We start from the raw sequence: 15008 nt of genomic DNA on the forward strand, positions 1-15008 counted from the left end.
TTACAGAGAATAGAAAATTCTTTTCTTTCCTCCTGTTTGTCTGCTTTTTTTCTGGAAAAATCCCTGACTGCTTCCAAGCCCATCCCTCCCAGGGCTCACACTCTTCCACAGCAGACCATAACACCCAGGAGCCACCTGTCCTGCAGGATCTGGGTGCAGGGTCAGAGGGCGACACCAGCTTCTGAACCAGCCCAATGTGACATTCTGGAAAGTTTCTCATATTTATTTGTTTTGTTTCGTTGCTATGGTGTTTGGACTTAGTAGGTAGCGTCTCTCTGGTTCTCATACCGCTCTCCAGGCAGGGCGGTTAGTTCTAGATAATAACTCTTCTTCCCGGAATCACTCAACTTGAGGAAGACACTTATTGAAAAAAATGACTCTCTGTTTGAGTCTGTAAGCAAAGACTACCTTGCTGCCCCATCATGCTGTGTGCTGTCTGATGCTTCCCTGTGGCAACAAGAGAAGGAGAGGAACAGGAAGAAGACAGGCTGGCGTCCGAGGCGTCTGATCCAGCCCTTTGCACAGGGCACCGCCTCAGAGGTGTTGGGCAAGTTACGGAAGTTAAAAACTGATACTCTTCTCACAGAAGTTTTAAAAATAAACAGTTTTTACAGCAGGGGTCAAGGATGAAGTTAGAATGACTCAGTATGAGATTTTTGACCTTTTAGCTGACAATCCTTCTGAGGCAACTAAATAAAATTACCAGTCATGTGTATGCAGTAAAAAACCAATTTGTGATCAATGCTTGGAGAATGCAGATCAGTTATCCTTTCTGACATGCTCTGCATATTTTCAGACATGCAAATGTTTATTTTCCTCATCATTATCAATGATCAACTACCAACATTTAACGTGAAACCCTTTGCTGAATAGTAAATATATTTAGGTTACATCAAGCAAGTCTTAAAAGTTTTTTATGTGAAAATGGAAAGATTTGTGAGGTGATTATAAAAGAGAAGTACAGCTGGGTGTGGTGGCGCACGCTTGTAATTCCAGTAATTGGGAGACTGGGATAGGAGGATTTCACAAGTTCGAAGCCAGCCTCAGCTACTTAGTGAGGCTCTCAGCAACTTAGACCTTGTTTCCAAATAAAATATAAAAAGAGGTCTGGGAGTATAGGCTACAGGTAGAAAGCCCCTGGGTTCCATCTCATTACTACAATAAACAACAAACAAACAAACAAACTAGAAGTGAACTCATATTTGGGTTTTGCTTTAATAAAAAACATAACTTGTCGGGTGTGGTGGTGCCACACTTGTAGTCCCAGTACTTGGGAGACTGAGACTAGAGGACTGCAGGTTTGTGGCCAGCCTTCGCTACTCAGTGAGGCCCTGTTTCAAAATACTTAAAAATAGGGCTGGAGGTGTAGCTCAGAGGTAGAATGCCCCTGGGTTTAATCACCACTACTGCAAAACAAAAGAAAATCTTTCAAATAACAAATATAGAGTCTCTTTTATTTTTTTCACTGTTATAATGATTTTCTGAAATATATTTTAAATGACAAAAAGCATAGATGAGTAACAATTACATATTTTTCTATTTATTTATTTGTGTGTATGTATGACTTGGAGAGTGAACCTAGAGGTGTTCTACCTCTGAGATACACTCCTAGCTCCATTTTATTTTATTTTGAAACAGGCTCTCCCTAAGATGTGGAGGATCTCACTAAGTTGCTGAGGTTGGCCTCAAACCTGTGATCCTCCTGTCTTAGCCTCCCAAGTTCTATAATTATAGACATGTGCCACCACCCCCAAGTATTTCTATGGTTTTAGGTCAACTTCTGAAAATGTTAGTAACCACAACAAAACTTTATTATCAACTCAGACCGTCTCTTCTGCCCTCCCTGATATTTTTCGCTTTTCTTTTTCTCAATCCACTTTTTGGTATACTTGAAGCTAGTAAACCTGGAGGCCCTAACAAGTTTTAAGAAAGATTTGATGGCTCTTGGCCTGGAAGGATGTGGGAGGACATAGTATATTCCAAGGCAAAGGCTTCTTTGAAGTCTGGGGATGCCCCTCCCCATGTTCCCAGGTCAGTTTCATCTTTGGGCCTCTCAGACAGACGACTCTGGGCAGTCGGTAGATGGATACTGCATCTGAGCTTGCGCTGCGGTTCCTTGGGGACCCAACAGCCATCTGTCCCCAAAGCTACCAAGTCATAAAGATAAACTTATCTAAATTAGATACTTCTCAAATCAGATCATAGTAAACCATCTCCTTAGTCCCTCGAAGATCACAATCACTAGTTTATATTTTTCCAGATTTTAGTACATGCCCAGTTTAAACAACGACGAAATCTCCCATGATTCTTATCAATGTATTTCTCCAGTGCCGTCCCCAGAATTCCTATTGACAGTTTGATGAAACTTTGGGATAGACTGCATGTAGTAAAAGTAAATTCCTATTGACAATTTGATGAAACTTTTCTATAGAATGCATGTAGTAAAGATACATTATTATTTTACTGAAATGACCACAGTGTACTTATTGAACAACTCGTTTTATTTTTATTTATTTATTTATTTATTTATTTATTTATTTATTTATTGCGGGTCTGGGGATGGAACCCAGAGATATTTGACCTCTGAGCTACACCTCCTGCCCAATTTTTTAATTTTTTATTTTGAAACAGGGTCTCACTGAGTTGCGGAGGGCCTCACTAAGTAGCTGAGGCTGTCCACAAACCGCGATCCTCTGGTCTCAGCCTCCTAAATGCTGAGATTACAAGCCCGGCGGACAACTTGTTTTAAAATAATAACTGTACCACAGAAATAAAGACTTGAGGAAAGACCATTATTTGGGTTCAAGTTGCCATTTATATTTTGCTGTCACCCAGTACCACAAAAAAAAAAAGAAAGAAAGAAAGAAAGAAAAAAAGAAAGAAAAAGGATTACCTTCTGCCAGGTGTGGTGGCGCACGCTTGTAATTCCAGCATTTGGGAGGCTGAGACTGGAGGATCTCCTGAGATTCTCAGACAGCCTCAGCTACTTAGTGAGGCTCTTTGCAACTCAGTGAGCCCCTGTTTCAAAATAAAAAATAAAAAAATAGGGCTGGGGGTATAGCTCAGAGATAGAATGCCCCTGGGTTACACCCTCAGTACTGCGGGGGGGAAAAAAAAGGATTACTTCTTGTAAACAGCAGTTTAACTGCACAACTCACATGTGCAAACTTATTGGCAGTAGATTGATTTTCAAGCTATCTACAAGCTAAAATCTACTCTAACTGATTTGCAAGCTAAAATCTACTCTGGTGATTGAGTGAAATGTCTGTGTGCTGATTGCAATTTTTAAACATTTCCTCCCTCCATGAGGCCCACATATTTTTGGTAATTATTTTATTTTGTAGCAAAGATTCTTTTTCACTAACTCTATACTATTACATGAGTTTTACTAGTATACTTGGCTAGAAAAGAAAATATTGTTTGCTGAAAACAAATCTTGGAGATTTGCTGGTCATCACAAAGGGGCATACGAGCCAGATGTGGTGGTACATGTCTGTAATCCCAGTACATGGGAGGCCGAAACAAGAGAATCACAGGTTTGAGGTCAGCCTTAACAACTTAGATTCTGTTTTTTTTTTTTTTTAAAGGAATGAGGGGTCACACAGTTACTAATATGAGGATTTTACATGCCTGGCTCGGAACTTAATGCTCTTCCCCCAGATCTGAGAAAACTCTCAATGGTTTCATTTTGGTGTAGTGTTTGAGTATATTGCTAATGAGGGTGCAAGATATGCAGTGGCTGCTCCTCCTCCTCCTCCTCCTCTTCCTCCTCCTCCTCCTCCTCTTCTCCTTCCCCTTCCCCTTCTCTTTCTCCTTCTCCTCCTTCTCCTTCTTCTTCTACCAGGAATAGAACCCAGGGACATTCTATCTCTGAGCTCCACTCCCACCCTGAATTTTTATACTTTATTTTGAAAAAAGGTTTCACTAAGTTATGAATGAGCTCACAAGTTGCTGAAGCTGGCCGTGAACCTGTGATCCTCCTGTCTCAGCCTCCCAAGTGTCGGGATTATAAGCATGTGCCACCATGCCCAGCTCAGTGGCTCTACTTCCAAAAGGGTTGCTGTTTCAGTAAGACTCTGTTTCAAAATAAAGAATAAAAAGTAGGGCTGAAGGTGTAGCTTGGAGGTAGAATGTCCCTGGGTTCCATTCCCAGTACTACAAAAAAAAAAAAAAAAAAAAAAAAAAAAGGGTTGCTAGCCAGGCGTGGTGGTGCACACTTGTAATCCCAGTGCTTAGGAGGCTGAGACAGGAGGATCGCACGGGTTCGAAGCCAGCCTCAGCTACTTAGTGAGGCTTTCAGTAACTTAGTGAGACCCTGTTTCCAAATAAAATATAAAATACTTCGGGGAGTATAGCCCGGAGGTAGAAAGCCTCTGGGTTCCACCCCCAGTACCACCAAAAAAAAAAAAAAAAAAAAAAGTTGCTCTGAAATATAAAGACTCTTTGTAAAGATGTTCTTGTCTGTGTGTGTGTGGCAGGGGTAGGGGTAGGTACTATATATTGAACCCAGGGGCGTTCTACCTCTGAGCTTCATGTCTAGCCTTATTTTATTTTATTTTTATTTTGAAACAGGGTCTCTAGCTGGACCTAGTGGTGTACACTTATAATCCAAGTATGTGGGAGGCTGAGACAGGAAGATCAATCACAGATTTGCAGCCAGCCTCAGCCACTTAGTGAGGCCCTTTGCAACTTAATGAGACCCTGTTTCAAAATAAAGAATAAAAATAGGGCTGGGGGTATAGTTCAAAGGTAGAATTCCCTTGGGTTCAATCCCCAGTATTAAAAAAAAAAAAGGAAAGGAGAGAGAGAGAGAAGGAGAAAGGGAAAGAGAAAGGGAGTCTTCAAGTTGCTGAGGCTGGCCTTGAATCTGCAGTCCTCTTGTCTCAGCCTCCCAGGTACTGGGGATTACAGGTATGCACCACTGTACCTTGCTCTTATGTTCTTAATAGCAAAAATCTGGTAATAGTTTCAATGCCTAGTAGTTGGGGACTTGCTAAGTAAATTTCCTAAACATTGATATTTTAGAGCTGTTTATAGTTATATTAGCAAAAAATGACATGGAAAGTATTTATGATGTACCATTGAGGGAGAAAGGAGAATGCAAAAGTCTTTCTATGTTATGAACTCAACCAGGAGAAACTTACACACACACACACACACACAGACACACATACGCACACACACACAGACACATACATGCACACACACAGACACACACACAAACACACAAACGCACACACACACAAATGCACACACACACGCACACACAGACACACACACAAACACACACAGACACACACACGCACGCACACACAAACGCACACACAGACACACACACACTTGCACAACACAAATGCACACACATGCACACACAGAGAAAATATTGCAGAATATTACTACTACTGAATTTATATGACTATTTTTTATTTTGCTAGATCTTCTAAATTTTCTACAATGAGAAAATTACTATCTCAATCAGAAATATAACTCAAAACAAATATATCTTTCTAGATTGAGCAAAGGTATTCATATATTTATATTTCTTAAGATTTTGTACTTTTTTTGGAAAGAATGAATGTATAAATATATATTTATATTTCTTAAGATTTTGTACTTTTTTTGGAAAGAAAGAATGAATGTAATATTATGTTTAGTTGCACTAAACATAATATTAACATGTTATTTATTTTTGTTATATCTATGATATTAATGTTTTATGTTATATTATTTTATTACAGCGTATGTTAGCTTAATATAGCTTACTTTAGCTTAGTATAGTTAATAATGGAAATGAGGTAAAAAGTGGTGAAAATTTGCAGACTTTTTTTTTTTTTGTCATACTGGGGCTTGAACCCAGGGGTAGTCTACCTATAAATTACACCCTTAGCCTTATTTTTTATTCTTTATTTTGAATCAGGGTCTCACTAAGTTGCAGAGGGCCTAAGTAGCTGAGGCTGGCCACAAACCTGCAATCTTCCTGTCTCAGCTTCCCAAGTACTGGGATTACAAGCATGTGCCACCACGCCTGATTTATAGGCTGTTTTTTGAAACATAATTTTCTAATGGGATCTACTCTAAAATACCTGGTATCTAAGAGCATGGCTTGATAATCTAGTAGCTTATAGCTTTCCATAATGATGAAATGTTTTCTGAACAAGATAGCCAAGAAATAGGATCTCAGAATAACACATCCTGGGATCCTGGGGTTTTAAGTACAAGGTCATATTAGTAGATAAGGACAAGTCTACACTGGGTCCCCCTCCCCCTTGATGTGCTTGCCTTTATTTTACTTCCTTGCCTTTTTATGTAGCTTTCTTCAGGCCCTTTCTTTTTAACTGAGATATCATTTTAAGGCAGAAAGTCACCACTTTAAGGAATAAAATTCAGTGGATGTTAGAATTTTCCCAAGGTTGCATAACCACTGCCGCTGTCTAATTCCAGAACATTTTCATCGCCCCAGAAGAAGCCTCAGACCATTAGCAGTCATTCCCCATCCCCCTCTCCCCCAGCCCCTGGCAACCAGTAATCTACTTTCTGTCTCTATGAATTGTTCAGGCCCTTTTCATGGACTTTGATCCTTTTAGGCATTCAGGGAACATTTATTTCATTAGACAACCAAGGCACCATTACCAAAATAAACTCTAAATGAATCAGATGTTTTAATCTAACAAATGAACCCCTTTCAGTATAGAAAAACATGTGTTAGTTCTTTGTTAACAAAATATGGAGAAAGCCTAACAACTTAAAAACCCAAAACAATAAAAAATTTATAAATTACAAAAAATATTTTAAAAGACTAAACACAACATAAATAAAATAAAAAGACCAACAAAAAATTGGGAGAAAAATATTTGTAATATGTATTACTGATAACTAAGTAATATCCCAAATAGTTTGAGAGACACTGAAAATCAAGAAATATAAGCAAACATACACACTTGTAAAAATAGGCAATAGTCATAAAAAATAGCTCAGAAAAAGTTAAACCAATGGTCCTTTAATACATGGAAAGATGTCCAACTTCCTTCATAATAAGAGAAATGCAAAGGAAAATTCCACTGAGATACTATTTCTCACTTGTCAAATGGCAGTTGCTCAAAAGCTCAAGCAGACTGTAAGGAAAAAGCAATTCCATATTCTGTTAGAGCACAAAATTGCACAATGCCCACAAAGAGAAATTTGGCCAAAATCTAACAAAACCAAATATCCATTTGCCCTTTAACTTAGAAGTGTCTCTTCTGGGAATGTGTCCTAAAGATACAGCTGACAATTATAAAATAGCCTATGTGTGACTAGCGTATTCACTTGCAGCGTTCCTGATAATGGCAAAAGGTTATTTGCAACCTAATCTAGAGGAAATGAGTGTACTACACTAGTACATTTATGCGATGGAAAACAGTAAAGTTGTACAAAAATGAGAATGGTCTCTAAGACACGAGCTCTAGAAGTTCCGGGATATATTAAGTGGGGAGGGGGAGTATGTTTTCAAGGAGAAACACAGGAAGGAAATTAAAACTAATAAAATGATTATTATAAGAAGTGGGCAAGGATGAAATGGAAGTAACAGAAATGAGAATAGGTTCTTTGAAAATATAATTTTGACTTTTGAAACAGGTTTTACATATTAATAAAATAAAATAAATCAAACAGTAAAAAATTTTAAAACAAACAAAATCAAATGAACCTAACTGTTTATCAAGATGATAAAATAAGGACACAGAATAAAGAATTTAGGTAAATTTTGAAAAACGTATTCTTTGTATATGCTAAAATCATTGTGAAAAGCTTGCTTGGAAATTAGATATTTTGGCACTCTCAAAGTACCACCACACAAGTTGTTAATTATCAAGAAGGGAAGACATTTTTGTGCTAGAGTGTGCCTGCTGGCAGCACCTTAGGTAATCAAATTTCTGCTGAGCATGTTAGTGCATGCCTGTTATTCTAGTACTTGAGAGCTAAGATGGGAGGATTGCGGGTTTGCGGGTTCGAGACCAGTGCATGGTAACTTCAAACTTCACAAGACTCTGTTTCAAAATAAAAAATAAGATAGGGCTGGGGATGTAGCTTAGAGGTAGAAGCCCCCTGGGTTCAATCCCCAGTACTACACACATACACAAAAAAATCCATCTCTTCCTTCCTTTTTTTTTTTTTTTTGGTACCTCCAAGCTACATCCCAGACTAATTTTTATTTTTTATTTGAAACAAAGTCTTGCTGAGTTGCTGAGATTCCTTGAACCTGCCTTCCTCCTGTCTTAGCCTCCCAATTACTGTGATTACAAGTGTGTGCCACCACACCTGGCTTTCAATTTCTTTCTTTCTCTTTCCCTCCCTTCCTCCTTCCCTCCCTCCCTTCCTCCCTCCCTCCCCCTCTCCCTTTCTTCAAGTAAAATATATACCTAACAAAATCTATCAATCGAACCATTTTTAAGAATTTTCAGTGGCATTAGTGCATTCACATTGTTGCGCAACCATCACGGCCACCCCTTTTCAGAACTTTTTATTTTTATTCTGAAACTGTTTTCTTTGCAAGTCATCATGCACATTGCATTGCCCAGCCATGGAACAGCTCAGCCTCTGTGTGTACTGGGGAGATGCAGAACACACACCAGCTCTGGAATATTTTTGCAAAAATGTTTAGCCTGAATTTAATAATGAGAAAACCATCAGCTGACTCCAGAAGGCAGGATATCCTATAGAACTGGCTTGGACACCCAAAATATCCATGACCTGAGAAACCTTAGAAAAATAAAGGCAGGCAGATTGTCTTAGATTAATAAAAACCAAAAAGGCATGAGGACCAAAGTCTGGATTTAAACAACAACAACAAAACACCTATGAAGCACATTTTGGAGCAATCGAAATTGGAATATGTGCTGTATATATTACATAAAGTGATAACATTGTTAAATATCTTGGGGGTGATGATGGGGTGTGTTTATGTGTGGGAATGTCTTTGTTCTAGAAGAAACATGCTAGGGGTGAAATGTCATGATTTCTAACCTTTAAAAAATAGTTCTTCAGATAATTGATTGTATTTACACACATATGAAAAAGGGAGAGAAGGAAAGAAATGTGGAATAAAAAGTTGGGAAATATTAGGCAAAATAAAATAAGACAGGATGAAATGCTGCATTATTAAAATAATTATAGATGACATATGTGATAGTTTTTGTTTTGTGGTAGAAACCCTTCTCCGGGTTACACTCCCAGACCTATTTTATATTTTTATTTGGAAACAGGGTCTCTTAAGCCAGCAAGGCTGGCTCTGAACCAGCGCGATCCTCCTGTCTCCACCTTCCAAGCACAGGGATTACAAGCGTGCGCCACCACGCCCGGCTATGTGATAGTTTTGATAAATACAGGCATTTTCAGTTTGTAGTTTATGCTTTTACTTTTACTCAGCCATATTTTAAGTAAACTACATGAGATCTTTCCCCACACTCTCTTTTGCCTCTGGTTCTTATCCTTTAGCATAAGGTTTATATAGGTCTTCAATTAAAACAAGGTCTTCAAAATTCTACTTTATGGAATTTGACTATATTGTTCATTTAGTTGATGAACATTATCTTGTTCATCTAGGTCAGGAAGCTAGTTGTAAGATTCTTCAATAAGACAATATGGAAAGATTTTTCAAAAGCATTCAGAACGGCTTGGTATGGTGGCACACACCTGTAATCCCAGTACTTTTGAGGTTGAAACAGGAGAATCACAGATTTGAGACCAGCCTCGTTTGCAAGATTCTCAGCAACCTAGTGAGACCCTGTTTCAAAAAAAAGTGGTGGGGGAGGATGTAGCTGGGAAGTAGAATGCCCCTAGGTTCAATTCCCAGCCCCTCTTCCCCCTAAGAAAACATTCCTAACAGACTTCTCTCTCTGCAGATGCAATGCTACAACTTCCGTTGGTGACTGGTCCCCTTAGAAAACATTCTTGTGTCTCAAAGCAGAGAATAGAAAACATTTGGTCAACATGAGTGACTAGCATAGAACGTAGTGACTGAATCAGCCTGAATCCTTGTATCACACCATATGGAAATGTCTTTTTCAGGAGGTGAAATCGACTGTGTGGATAAAGATGGCAACACTCCTCTCCATGTGGCTGCGAGATACGGTCATGAGCTTCTGATTAACACCTTAATAACCAGCGGAGCTGACACAGCCAAGTAGGTGACTGTGAAAGCCCAGTGGCATAATTGCCACATGCGAGAGGCTGCCAGATGCAGGCTCCGGAGCGCTCCATTCACCCAGGTTAAGGTGGATCGGAACTATTATACTAGACATAAATTAATCTGGACTTAGTAGCACATGCCTGCAATCCCAGTACTTGGGAGGTTGAGACAAGAGGATTGCAGGTTGCAGGTTCGAGGACAGCCTCAGCAACTTAGTGAGGCTCTCATCAACCTAGTGAAAACATGTTTTAAAATAAAAATAAGGCCGGGCATGGTGGCGCACGCTTGTAATCCCTGTCCTTGGGAGGCAGAGGCAGGAGGATCGAGGCCAGCCACGCTGGCTTAAGAGACCCTGTTTCAAAAATACAGAAAATAGGTCTGGGCGTGTAGCCCAGAGGTAGAAGGGCTTCCAGGAACCCCAGTACCACCAAAAAAATAAAAAATAAAAAAATAAAAAAATAAAAATAAAAATAAAATAGGGCTGGGGTATAATTCAGAGGTATGATGTTCCTAGGTTCAATCCCAAGTAGCGCACGCGCGCGCGCACACACACACACACACACACACACACACAATAACCCCGAAAACCTACAAATCAAACTTGAAATAAATTAAGTGGTTTTTAATGACAGATGCAAGAATGCACCAGTCTTACTGCTCAGCTGCATCAGGAGGAGGCCTCTTCCAGCAGTTTTAAGGCGTCCTGAACTTGATTCTCAACTCTGCTTTATAATACTGTTCTGTTCCAGTGCACAATATTAACTAAGTAGGAAAAATAATTGGGCAAATTCAGAATTTATTAAGTGTTTAAACTCAATTTTATAGATATGGTTATGGGATATAATTGAGTAAATCTGCCACTTGGGGAAGGAGAAAGAAAGGAACCTGACTACGTTTTATAATTAATTCACCAGAAATCTATAAAGCATCTGCTTGGGTCTGCCGCAGCGCTGGGTGCTGTGGGGGACGTCAGAAGAAGTTGCCTGGCTGATGTCTCCAAGGACTTAAGCATGTTGTTGGCACTCAAAGACCCACTTAGGGCAAAGAGCCGTGCAAGACAGTGTGCCACAAGGTCCTGAATCAAATAGGACTTGAGTGGTGAAATGCTGGGCGTTTATGCATAGACTGTAGAGAGGAAGGAGAAAGCACGAAGGTTCAAGGGTTTCTGAGGAAGTTTCAGAGAGGACATGAGTCCTCATCCCTCTGGAGGATGAGACTCATCTGAGTAACCATCCCACACAAGGAGGAAAGCAGGAACCATAGAGGAAGAGCAGCCGTGGGGAAGAACAGTCTGCAGAGAACAGGGTGTGTAAGGCAGCGCTCTGCTCGGAGGCGGCACCGCGTGGCCTTGGAAGCCCAGGTTTGCTGGGGTGTCCCTGGACTCCAGGTGAGCCTGCCTCCTGCTAAGCTGTGTGACATGGAGCCTGTTATTCAATCCCTCTGTACGTTGGTTTCCTTGTTTGAAAAATGGGAGTAATAATAGTACTTACCAATGAGTTCGTTATGAAGATTAAGTGACTTAATTACTAGTAAAGCTCTCTGGTATATGGTAATATCTATATGAGTGTGAATTATATAAATACATCTGCTAAGGTTGTTAAAAAGATAATCCATGTTGGATGGCGACCGAGAAAAGCAGGGCTTAAGAGCCCCGCTAACAACCAATCTCCATTACCACAAAATCAGCGCCTTTCATAGCCAGAAAACACCATCACCAGAGAAACAAAAAAACCACCAGGCTCCAGAGAGAAAGCGGACTGAGAACAGAGCTCAGAGCCACAGAGGAGATAAACGGCCTCATGCCCGAGGACGCGGCAGCAGCGCCATACTGCCGGCGGCAGTGGCGATTTCATCGGACGGCTACAGCAAGCCAAGGTGAGCTGCTGCGGAAGAGCCAGGCGGAATCTTACGGCGCAGAGAGCATTTAAAGCTCCCAGTGGCTGAGCTCAGCACACGCTGCAGGGACTCAAAGTGGAACTCAAAACCAGAGAAGAAAAAATACGCCAGCCTCATGGCCGAGGGCGTGGCAGCGGCACCATATTGCCACTGGCGGCAGCAGCAGTGAATTCACCAAGTCCAGTACAGCTACATCTGTGTACTCAAGAACAGTGAATCAAATTGCGGGCCACAGAGGAGAAATCCCAGTACTGTACTCCCTGGGACTTAACCCAGTGAGGGAGTGGCGGTGGCAGAGATATCACACCATAGGAGAAAGTGCAACCTGGCACCCCCCCATAGTTTAAAGCAGCCTCTATTGACTCCCTGGGTCGGAGACTCTGTGATACAACCCAGTAAAGGAGTAGCGGGGTCTGAGATACTACAGACTCGAGATCCAGAGCACCTTAAGTGAAGTCATAGTGACCCAAGGGAAGAACCCAGAGAAGGCACAAACTTCCAAAATCATGGGAAAGAGGAATAACACTGGAGCAATGAATGCCCACAACCCCACAACATCAGAACCCGATAAAACAGAAAATCAGAGATTTCTAGAAGATCAAATCAGGAAAATAACTGTAGAAATAATAGAGGTGCTTCGAAAAGAATTCAGAGAGAGCCAAAAAGAGATAAAGGATGCAATTAATGAAGTAAAGGCCTCAATTCAAAGCACAAACAACCGATTAGACCACATGGAGAACAGAATCTCGCTCTTAGAAGATGAGCAATCCAAAAATGAACACATAGTTTCTAATCTAGAAAAAAATATCCAACAGCAGGAATCTGACATTGAAGAAATATGGGCCCATTTTAAGAGAGCTAACCTAAGAATAATTGGAATAGAGGAGGGAAAAGAAAGTGAAACCAAAGGGATCAACAATCTCTTCAAGGAAAAAATAGCAGAAAATTTTCCAAACATAGAGCAAGAGGTTGATACACAGATCCAGGAAACTTATAAAACTCCCTTTAGACAGGATCGGAGAAGAGGATCCCCACGACACATAATTGTCAAAATGACCAATGTGGAAGCCAAGCAGAGAATCTTAAAGGCAACAAAAACAAAGGGCCAAGTGACATTCAGAGGCAAACCAATTAGAATCACTCCAGACTTCCCAAACCAAGTCATGAGAGCCAGAAGGGCTTGGAGTAACATATTCCAAACTCTGAAAGAAAACAACTTCCAGCCAAAAATTTCCTACCCAGAAAAACTTTCTATCAAATTAGATGGAGAAATAAGAAGCTTCCACGAGAAACAGAAACTGAAGGAATTTATGTCTTCAAAACCAGCACTAGAGAAAATACTCAAAGAGATTAACTACAAAGAAGAAATAGGTAACACACACCAGAACCAGAGAAACAAGATTTTCCATCCAACAGACAACTAAGATTGGTTATCTGTGGAGATTCATTATTTATGTTAGTCTTTTACCTATCTCTAAAGGGTATTGTTTGCCTTTATTGTTGTTAATTTTTAGGATTTCTAGTTGGAATATTAATATACCTTCAGATATAGCATTTGGAAATATTTTATCCAATTCTATTAGTAACTTTTAACTCTGTTTACATTTTCTTTGGATATACAATATTTTTTTTTATTTTTTAGGGAGTTTGTATACTCTTCTGTTGCCTGTGCCATTGAAATCATATCCAAGAAATCACTGCCAATTTCAATGTTGTGAGGTTTTATGACCCAGATTTTCTCCTAAAAGTTTATAGTCTTAAGATTTATATTTAGGTCTTTTCTCTATTTTGAGTTAATACTTGTATGTGGGATTAGGTAAGGGTCCAATTTTATTCTTTTCCATGTAATTATTATTTTTCAACAATATTTAGTTAAAAGATTATTATTTCCACCACCAAAGGTTCATGGAAACCTTGTCAAAAATAACTTGACAATATAGGGAAGAATTTAGCTCTAGGCTTGTATTTAACTCCAATGGTTTATATATCTGCCTTTAGAACAGTACTACACTGTTTCAATTATTGTAGCTTTATATGGTTTGAGATCAGAAAATATATATCTTCTAGCTTTGTTCTTTTTCAAAATCGTTTTGGGTATCTAGAGTCCATTTTCCATATTAGGATAGATTTTTTCTGAAAAATAAATATATAAATATATGATAGTTTCACCTAAAAAAATAGAAAAAAATATTCTCTGGTAAGAAAGAAAGCAAAAAGAAATATTGAAATGTTATCTTTAAGTCATCAAAAGCTTGGTATCAGATAAATGAAACTGTTATGTGAGATTATCATTTTTAATTTTGGATAAATTGCTATAATACTAGATGTCAACCACTAAGCCAAGCATGGGAAGGAGGGATGAGGAGAGAATGGGGTGGGGATTGGGTGGGGGCTGTCGGCGATGTGTGCATGTATGTCTACAAAAGTTTGTATCACACTATGATGTATGAATACAGTGCACCAATGAAAAAAAAAAGATAATCCATGTATGTTAAAAAAAACCTCTTATACCAGTTCCTGGCCCATAAAATAAGCTGTCAATAAATGTTAATTATTATTTTATAACATAATGTATAATAGAATAAAATTCAAGAGGGTCTACATTTTTGAATGCAGAGCTTAGCCTTCACCACAGAGGCTATGGGTAACAATAATGGAATTTTTAGGAGAATAGTAATATAAGGGAAGAATATATTAGGAATTCTGTTTATTTGTCAAATATGGTACAACAGAATTGAAAATATTGCTTGAGCCAGGCATGGTGGTACATTTCCTGTAATCCCAGCTACCCAGAAGGCTGAGGTAGGATGATTACAAGTTCAAAGTCATCCAGGGCAACTAAGCAAGACCATGTCTCAAAGTAAAAGAATATTAAAAGGCCACAGATATATAAGTCAGTGGTACAGAGCATGCCTAGTCTGCTCAAGGCCCTGGATTCTATCCCTAG

The 15008-nt window shown here is 39.4% G+C and overlaps 1 protein-coding gene across 1 annotated transcript in view; it reads left to right on the plus strand.

Annotated features, from left to right (window-relative positions):
- ANKRD44 (ankyrin repeat domain 44) overlaps positions 1-15008 on the plus strand; it is a gene marked incomplete at both ends in the record, with an annotated part of 322519 nt that overhangs the window by 191592 nt on the left and 115919 nt on the right. The window contains one exon of the mRNA XM_080689357.1: positions 10045-10159. Within this exon, the coding sequence (XP_080545483.1) occupies positions 10045-10159 (115 nt within the window). The remainder of the gene's footprint in view (positions 1-10044; positions 10160-15008) is intronic.

Source organism: Muscardinus avellanarius (genome assembly GCF_963383645.1).
Source record: "Muscardinus avellanarius genome assembly, chromosome: 2".
Lineage (NCBI taxonomy): Eukaryota > Metazoa > Chordata > Mammalia > Rodentia > Gliridae > Muscardinus > Muscardinus avellanarius.